General features: G+C 52.1%; 1 protein-coding gene across 1 annotated transcript in view; it reads left to right on the top strand.

The window, feature by feature from the left end:
• The first annotated feature begins 858 nt into the window (after positions 1-858).
• Positions 859-9293, top strand: part of Sspo (SCO-spondin) — a 53164-nt gene continuing 44729 nt past the window's right edge. The window contains exons 1-17 of the mRNA XM_085840626.1: positions 859-908; positions 1135-1317; positions 1744-1826; positions 2003-2182; positions 2373-2617; positions 2709-2808; positions 3785-3943; positions 4063-4142; positions 4458-4610; positions 4886-5057; positions 5186-5426; positions 5659-5803; positions 6740-6857; positions 7447-7622; positions 7702-7929; positions 8080-8245; positions 8438-8672. Coding sequence (XP_085696752.1) covers positions 859-908; positions 1135-1317; positions 1744-1826; positions 2003-2182; positions 2373-2617; positions 2709-2808; positions 3785-3943; positions 4063-4142; positions 4458-4610; positions 4886-5057; positions 5186-5426; positions 5659-5803; positions 6740-6857; positions 7447-7622; positions 7702-7929; positions 8080-8245; positions 8438-8672 — 2714 coding nt within the window. The remainder of the gene's footprint in view (positions 909-1134; positions 1318-1743; positions 1827-2002; positions 2183-2372; positions 2618-2708; positions 2809-3784; positions 3944-4062; positions 4143-4457; positions 4611-4885; positions 5058-5185; positions 5427-5658; positions 5804-6739; positions 6858-7446; positions 7623-7701; positions 7930-8079; positions 8246-8437; positions 8673-9293) is intronic.

Genomic DNA, 9293 nt, shown 5'->3' with positions numbered 1-9293 from the left:
CCCTCTTATTCCACCCTTCTTCCCATCTTCCTGGATCCTTTCAGTGTTTGAATGCTTTGGGACCCTCAGAAAAACCCAAGGTGACCAAATGGCCCCAGCCACCTCATACAGATACCCTCAAAAGACTGACATCACTGAGCAAAGGATTTACCGTTCCATATTGCCTCCACATAACTTGGGTGCTTTCTCTTCTTGTGTACCCGGGCCGAGGGAACAGGGAGAGGAAAGACCATAGAGAGAACACCATAAGTCATGTGTTTTGCCTATATATATGGATGGTTATGAGCTAAAAGTTTGGTTGCTGAGAACCAAATCTGGGAGTATCAAGTGTTCTAAAACACTGAGCCACCTTCTCTCTAGCCCTGCAGTTTTTGGAAGGTGGAGAGACCCTCCCACACCTGAAGTTTCAAAAAGCTTATTGAGGCCCATCTGTGCAGCCTTGGAAAGTCCCTGAAGTTTTTACTGGTAAGGAAACAAAACGCTCAGAAAAGGAAGGTGTCTTGATCACACTCATATATTAGTTTGTGGTAGTGCTTGACAGTGTAGAAAAACCAGGGGCTCAAAGTGTCCAGCCGTGGTCCTCTCACACACCCACATTCCTAGATGGGCGAGATGGGGCCTGTGTCCAGGGAGAATTGGCCTCTGAAGGGATGCTGGAGGTAGGTCCAATCTGGTTTTGAACAGCTGGTACCCAGGGGCTGGGATAAAATCTACCCTTATGAAGAGCCTTGGACAGACTGACCTCCAGGTTAATTCAGACCTCATTGTGGGACAGTGCTATCCTCTCTGGTCTCCTCCAGCAGCATTGCCCAAGTCCAAGCAACAGGTCCTCCCAAAGGCGACCTGTGGTGGAGCACTATGCTGCCTCTTGCCCTTCTCTTTGGGATGCTATGGACTCTGGCTAATGGGTAAGCAGCTCCTGGGGATCTCCCAATAAGATCCTCCTGCCTGTCTATACCCAGGCTCCCTCTGGGATGCCAGGATTTTCTTTTAGCCCTTTTCTATCAACCCTTAATCTTTCCCTTCTTTCAAGTACTTCTCCCAGCAGCCCTTGGGGCCTCGGATTCATAGTACAAAACTTCTCGATGACAGAGGGGGCAATGCTGGTATCTGTGCTCTCCTGTCCCTGGACAGGCATTGGTGTGAGCAGATAGAGACTGTCCATGTGGAAGAGGAAGTAACACCTCGTCAGGAGGACCTGGTACCCTGCACCAGTTTGTACCATTATAGCCGCCTAGGCTGGCAGCTGGACCTGTCCTGGAGTGGCCGTGTGGGGCTCTCCAGGCCCCCAGCACTTGGGCTCTGTGCGATCTACAAGTGAGTGAGGGTCAGAACCTGGGCTGTCTGCCGGACAGGAAAGGAAAGAGTGACCACAGGATATCCTGAGAGTGGGGGAGGAACGAGTGCAGCAGGCATTTGGGAAACGGGTTCTGACTGGATTCAAGGAAGGGTGGAGAGAGATGATGTAGGTGGATGAGAGGGCACTGTGCTGGGCACAGTTTGGCAGGGGGAAAAAGGTGTGACGCTTCTCCCATCTGCCCCTGGTTACTTCCTAGCATTCATTCTTGCTTTACATTTGAAAGTAAGGCCAGGAGAGGAGAATTGCTTGACAGGACCCCTTAGAGTAGTTGACCAGAACTAACCCACCAAGTACTTGACCAGACCAAGACCCACCATACCTTATGGTAGGACTTGGCTGAATATTAACATCTCTCCCTGCTTCTCCCTGTGTGATGGGGGCAGACCCCCGGAAACCAGGCCTGCTACTTGGAACCGGACAGTGAGGGCTTGTTGTCCAGGATGGGGGGGAGCTCACTGTACCGATGGTGAGTACCCAAGAGGGATGGGTAGGTGGTACCTTTTGGGGTAGTAGCTGTGAAAGGGAGCCCATCTGTGATGTAGCAGAGGTGACAGACTGCCTGAGGACACAACAGGTCTGGTTGGCTCTCCAAGCCATCTAAACAATGACAAGCTGGGTGTGCCCCATTCTTTTCTACCACAGCCCTTGCTGAAACCAGCCCTAAAGGTCATTGCTTTGTCACATGGCATTGCCAGCCTCTAGCAGGCTCGGCTAACTCTTCGGCAGGAAGCCTAGAGGAATGCTGTGCCCAACCCTGGGGACACAGCTGGTGGAACAGCAGTTCCCAGATGTGCGTCAGCTGTTCTGGTCAGCACCACCCAGGTGGGTCTGTAGTCTCCAGTTCTGGAGACAGGCTTATCCAGACCCTCTTCCTCACCCTTGAGAGTTCTAGGCCTTTCCACCAGGTCCTGCCTACTCCTATGGTCCCTCTGAGGGACCATGCCCCGATCTCATACCTCCTGCTGTGCCAGGAACTGTGTCCTCACCTCTGTTCCTGCATTATCTTGCTCAGGCAATGCTTCCTCTGAAGGCCTCCTGCAGCCTCTGGCAGGAGCTGTAGGCCAGCTCTGGAGCCAGCGCCAGCGTCCCTCAGCCACCTGTGTCACCTGGTCTGGCTTCCACTACCAAACCTTTGACGGACATCACTACCACTTCCTGGGCCAGTGTACCTACTTGCTAGCTGGTGCTATGGATTCCACCTGGGCTGTCCACCTCAGGCCTAGTGTCCACTGTCCCCAGCATAGACACTGCTGGCTGGTAAGGGAGAGATAGATGACCCCAGGGAAGGTCTGGAAATAGCAGGGGTAGGGGAGGAGAACCACCCATCTGATCCACTGCTCTCTCTTAGGTTCAAGTGGTGATGGGCCCTGAGGAGGTATTGATCCAAGATGGAGAGGTCTCTGTGAAGGGCCAGCCAGTGCCTATTGGGGAGCCTCAGCTGCTCCATGGTGAGGGCTTCTTCACTCCTCTGAGGTTGTCCACCTACTCCTAAGGGCAGGGTGGCAGGCGAGGGCAGAGCCGCTGCACCCCCCTGAGTACTGTTGGGAAGAGTTTGAAAACTAGGGGTCAGGAAGACATAAGCCTGGCTTACCCACTCCCTATTGTCTTCAACTGTGACTTGGGCAGGCCACTCTGTTTCCCTGCCATGAACCCCATGAGAGTATCATCATGGCTGGGACAGGAGGCTGGGGCTAAGCGTGTATGTGTCTATATGGTATGGGTGGGTGGACAGAGTGTATGTAGTATGTATGTATTGCCTGTGTAGAAGTGTGGTATGTGTGTATGAATGCTATGAGGTATGTGGTTTATGTTGTGTGTTGTGGCACATGTAGTGTATATATAGTATGTGTGCTATATGTGTATATGTAGTGTGAGTGAAATGTGTATATAGTGTATTATGGTGTATGTATAGTGTATGTGTGGTGTGTGTATAGTGTATGTGATAGTATGTGTATAGTGTGTATGTGATGTGTGTGTATAGTATATGTGTGGCATGGATATAGTGTATGTGTGGATATAATATATGTGTGGTGAGTGTATAGTGTATGTGAGATGTGTGTATAGTGTGTATGTATGTGATGTGTGTATAGTGTATGTGTGATGTGGATATAGTGTATGTGTGGTGTGTGTAGAGTGCATGTGTGGCATGGATATAGTGTATGTGTGGATATAATATATGTGTGGTGAGTGTATAGTGTATGTGAGATGTGTGTATAGTGTGTATGTGATGTGTGTGTATAGTGTATGTGTGGTGTGGATATAGTGTATGTGTCATACTTTACTCTCTCAAGATAGCAGCCACAGCAGGAAAACCATAGTGCAGAGCTTGGAAATTTGTGTAAATTCTTTCCCTATGCAGTCTAGACCCTGCTGATGAGCTGGGAGTGTGGCCCTTGAGACTGAATGACCCTATCCTCTTTCCAGGGATGAGCCTGCAGTGGCAGGGAGATTGGCTGGTGCTCTCTGGGGGCCTGGGGGTGGTTGTGAGACTGGACAGGTCCAGTTCCATCTCCATCTCCGTGGACCATGAGTTCTGGGGACGGACACAGGGCCTCTGTGGGCTTTACAATGGCAGGCCAGAGGGTATGTGAAGTGTGTCTGGAGGAGGGCAGGAGGGAGGGAGGGCAGGAGGGAGGAAGGGGGAAGGAAGGGAGGGAAGAGACTTAGGACCCAGGTTTAGCTTTGGCTTCAACTTTTCTCAGATGACTTTGTGGAGCCTGGAGGGGGATTGGCTACACTAGCTGCTACCTTTGGGAATTCATGGAAGCTCCCTGGCTCTGAGGTGAGGCTGTCTCCTGCCTGCCTACTATTTTCCTGGGGTCTTCACGGAGAGCACACAGGTTCCAGGCCCCATAGGGAGTCTGGCAACTGCTGTGTAATGACAATCCTGGGTCCTCCCTGTTATGGCCACTGAGCAGCTCTGTATGGACTGACTGTGGCTCTGGCTCCTCTTCTCTGAGCTGGGCTTGTCACTTTGCTGCCATCTGCAGCCCTGGTCTAGTGGACATGACAGTGGGGTCTGGAGGCAACTGTGAGGTAATCACTTTCCTGTTTCCCTGGATAATGTCACTGCTTCCTGGCCTGTCTCTGTTCTCAGTCTGGGTGTCTGGATGCGGTGGAAGTGGCTTGGGGCTGTGAGAGCCTCCTAGGAGGTACATTAACTGACTTGGAAGCTGTCAAGCTTCAAGCTCAAGCTCAGGACATGTGCCACCAACTGCTGGAGGATCCATTCTGGCAATGTCATGGACAGGTATGGGTGGGGTAGAGGTGGTGACCAGCTCTAGAGGGGAGAGGTTTCGTGGTGACTAGTGGATGCTTAAGAGATGCCAGTTGGGTCATCTGATTCAGTCATTGGGTGCCCTTCCCCTGTCTTACCTTTGAGAACAAGATGGCTGTTCTTGTGACTCCTGAGGATCCTTCTAGCACTTACCATGTTTGGTTTCAAGTTGAGATGCAAAGGAGGAGGAGACAGGAGATCTTGGTGAGGAGAGGCATTTGCTGGCTGAGGATCTCCCTTCCCTACAGGTTCCGCCAGATGAGTACCATGAGACCTGTCTCTTTGCCTACTGTGTTGGAGCCATAGTAGGCAATGGCCTAGAGGGGCAACTGGAGGCTGTGTGTGCCACCTTTGCCAACTATGCCCAGGCCTGTGCCAGGCAGCACATCTATGTGCACTGGAGGAAGCCTGGCTTCTGTGGTACGCTGGGTCTGCCTATCCCAAATCAGTCAAGATCCTTGAGTGGCCTAAGGGCTTCTTGGCTGCCTCCCATGGCCTATTGGATTTGCAAAGCCAACTCCTCATAGGCCAATTTTTTGTTCCCACAGAACGTGCGTGTCCAGGGGGGCAGCTCTACTCTGATTGTGTCTCATCCTGTCCACCCAGCTGTTCAGCAGTAGCCCAGGGAGAGGAGGGGTCTTGTGGGAAAGAGTGTGTGAGTGGCTGTGAGTGCCCAACAGGCCTCTTCTGGGATGGTGCCCTCTGTGTGCCTGCTGCCCACTGCCCCTGCTACCACAGGCGCCAGCGCTACGCTCCTGGTGACACCGTGAAACAGCAGTGCAATCCTTGGTGGGTCTTTGGGCCATGTTCTGATATGTTTTCTCTGTGCTGTCTCTGAGATCTGCCCCTTCCAATAACCAGTCCATTCTGAGGTCTCCCACCCAGTGACCTGTGGCATTTTCTGGCATGCCTGATGACTATCCACTTCTATTGGTGGTGGGTGTGCCAGGGGAGAGAGAGAATCAACACCTTGGGATGGAGCTGATGCCACAGTGCACTGTCCTATCCCTTGTGCCTTTAGTGTGTGCCAGGATGGTCGCTGGCACTGTGCCCAGGCCCTGTGCCCTGCTGAGTGTGCAGTGGGTGGTGATGGACATTACTTCACCTTTGATGGGCGGAGCTTCTTCTTCAGGGGCACTCCCGGCTGCCACTACAGCCTGGTGCAGGTGAGCAGATAGCCTGTTTCAGGAGGGGGATTTTGTTAGAGTGGGGGCCTCACATGGGAGACCCAGGGAGATGACTGTAAACAAGTCATTAAAGTAGACCCCTGCACTCCCCACACCATCCTTTCTAGTCCCCACCTCTAGCTGGCCACAGAACTAAATCCATCTTCATAGTCCCTTATACAGACAGATGTAACACACTGGACTTGTCACAGGAGAAAGAAGGGACCCTCCTCAATAATGTTGAAGCTTCCCAATTCAACACACATCATTTTTTTTCCATCCTTCTGAGGACTGATCAGTGATTTCTCAATTTTAGTGTTGGACCACTGTAGTCTCTTTACTCTGCCCCCCCCCACTGGGTGACAGTGGGGTAAGAAAATCAGGGGAGAGCAGGGCCAACAAACTGGTGTGTTATCCAGGGCAGCTGTCTCCCCATCATCTGATCAAAGATGCATGAGGTATACACACACAGATGGAGGCTACATGGCAGCACACGCTCATGCACACACACACAAACACACAAACACACACACCACACTCCACACACAGTCATGCTGTGTATGTAGATTCAATAAAAGTATACGCATATATGGATATATATACATAAAGGAACACTCATGGGGTGGAAGAGAAGTATGGGTGTGTATGAGCACATACACTCTCTCTCTCTCTCTCTCTCTCTCTCTCTCTCTCTCTCTCTCTCTCTCTCACACACACACACACACACACACACACACACACACACACACCACACACAAACCTCTTCCCCATATACACTCATGTCCATTCGCCTATGTCAGTCCCTGGTGAGCTAAGCACATCTTGTCTCACAGAATCCGCCTGGCTAGCACCTGTGTAGGGTAGGAGCTGAAGTTACCCGAGGCCTCCTCATGGATCCTCCACACACTCTTACCATCCTCATCTTGTCTACCCTAGGACTCTGTGAAAGGCCAGCTGCTGGTTGTGTTGGAACATGGGGCCTGTGACACTGGGAGCTGCCTCCATGCCCTCTCTGTCTTCCTGGGGAACACCCACATTCAGCTCAGATACTCAGGTAGCTACAGCTCTGCCTCCTTGGCTAGCGTGGAACCTTTATTCTCTGGAGAGTAGAGAACTCTGCAGTCTACTTCTTTGGGGTAACCAACTGGGCCTGCTGTCCATTGTCCTTACTCTGCATACTCAGGCCTACCCAGTGCTTGCCCTCCACACACCCCTCTTGATTCCAAAACTGTCCCTTCTAGATTCCTGCACCTGCACTTACCACCCAGATCACCTCATGTCCCCACCCCAGAGGCAGACACAGTTATAGGAGTTGGAAAGGCCTTGGGCATGAGCAGATGGCTAACCCCTCTCAGCAACTATCCCTCCAACTCTGCCAAAACCAGGCCTGCTGCCAGCTCTCTTTACCCAACTTCCCTCACATACTGACCACACAAACAGAGGGATATACAAAAATGCATGGTGATGTGGTTCTTGAGCTATGGAAGGGTGGTCTCTGGTAGGACAGGTGTCCTCACAGGGATCACACTAGTTGCTCCCTCACCCCACACTAACACAGCCCCCTCTCCATTTTCTTGCCAAGTTCCTCTTGAAGCCCCTTCCTTCCACAGACTCCCCATTACATGGTCAGGCTTCTCTTCCAGGAGCTGTGCTGGTAGACGGGGAGGATGTAGACCTGCCCTGGATTGGTGCTGAGGGCTTCAATATTTCCTGGGCCTCTTCTACATTCTTGCTATTGCACTGGCCTGGGGCCTGGGTTCTCTGGGGAGTGGCTGAGCCTGCAGCATACATCACGCTGGACCCCCGTCATGCCTACCAGGTATGCTATGAGGCCAGTGAATGTCTGGGTTAGGCTAGGTAAGATTGTATTTCACTTTTCTGTGTCTTCCGTGGCTCAGGTGCAGGGTCTGTGTGGTACTTTTACCTGGAAGCAACAGGATGACTTTCTGACACCGGCTGGAGACATAGAGACTAGTGTCACTGCCTTTGCTAGCAAGTTCCAAGTGTCAGGTGATGAAAGGTGCCCCTTGGTGGACAAAAGCCCACTCTTCTCCTGCAGTTCTTACTCTCAGCGCCTCACCTTCGCAGAGGCAGCCTGTGCCATCCTGCATGGCCATGCCTTTCAGGTACTAGGGTGTCCCCTCTGCCCATAAGCTCAAGGATCCAAAAGTCTAGAGAGAGAGTTCAAGGGTACAGGGAGGCAGCTAGCAGTGGGATCCCAAGGGGATGAGATCCACAGAAAAAGAACTAACTGCCCCTTTTCTTTTTGCCCCAAGGAGTGTCATGGGTTAGTAGACAGGGAACCATTTCGATTACGGTGCTTGGAGGCCGTGTGTGGCTGTGCCCCTGGCAGGGACTGCCTGTGCCCTGTGCTCTCTGCTTATACACGCCACTGTGCCCAGGAGGGCGTCCTGGTGCAATGGAGGAATGAGACCCTGTGCCGTGAGTTTCTCTGCCCAGGCCCCTCACATCCCCCTTCCTAGTGCCTCACCACCATCATTAGGAGGAGCTGGAGGGGGCAGGAATTCCTTCCTTACCAGACCATTGCTAGGCTCTTTCTCCTGTAGAGGTACAGGGACTTGAGGCCCAGACAAGGTGGCTAGGCTTCTGATTTGCATACATTCCTGTGTCCAGCTGTTTCGTGTCCTGGTGGCCAGGTGTATCAGGAGTGTGCCCCAGTGTGTGGTCACCATTGTGGGGAGCCAGAGGACTGTAAAGAGCTGGGCATCTGTGTGGCTGGTTGTAATTGTCCCCCGGGACTACTGTGGGACCTTGAAGGCCAGTGTGTGCCTCCTAGCATGTGCCACTGTCAACTTGGAGGCCATCGTTACACCATTAACACCACCACTGTGAGAGACTGCAGCCACTGGTAAGACCTGTCACACTTGAGCAAAGAGCAAGGGGGAGGGGGAGGGAAAGAGGGAAAGAGAGGGAGGGAGAGAGGAGGAGAGAGAATGGCTGGGTGTGCTGTTGCATGGTCACAGTGGTTGTCAGGGTGGGATGGCAGGGTGCTGATACTGTCTCAGTGCTGCGGCACTGTCAGCTTCAGGAAGCTCTTGCTCACTACATATTGTGTTGATTTTACTTCCTAAGTATAGCCTAATAGAGTGTGGGAGGTGCAAAACCATTCCTACTTGGTAGATGAGGAAAGAGAGGCTCAGCTGGGCTGACCATTTGTTACTGAGAAGGCAAGATGAGGTCTGTACTTGAGGAGGCTGGGGCAGGCTCTAGGGCACTTCAGTGGGTCCCCTCTCCTGGTTTGGACAAGTGGTAAATGTCTTAGTCACTTTTCTTGTTTCTGTGACCAAATACCTCATAGGAAGCAGCTCAGGAGAGGAAGTAATTATTTTAGTTCATGGTACAGGGAAAGACAGCCCACCAGGGTGGGGAAGTCATGGTGTCAGGAGGCAGCTGGTCATACTGCATCCTTAGAAAGCAGGGAGAGATGGATGCTGGAATCTGGCTCACTTTCTTATCACCCCAGGACCTC

This window comes from Mus caroli, unplaced genomic scaffold, assembly GCF_978045245.1.
Source record: "Mus caroli unplaced genomic scaffold, Mus_caroli_1 scaffold_7, whole genome shotgun sequence".
NCBI classification, from domain to species: domain Eukaryota; kingdom Metazoa; phylum Chordata; class Mammalia; order Rodentia; family Muridae; genus Mus; species Mus caroli.
Note: the sequence above shows the minus strand (reverse complement) of the source record. Positions and strands in the feature narration are given on the sequence as shown.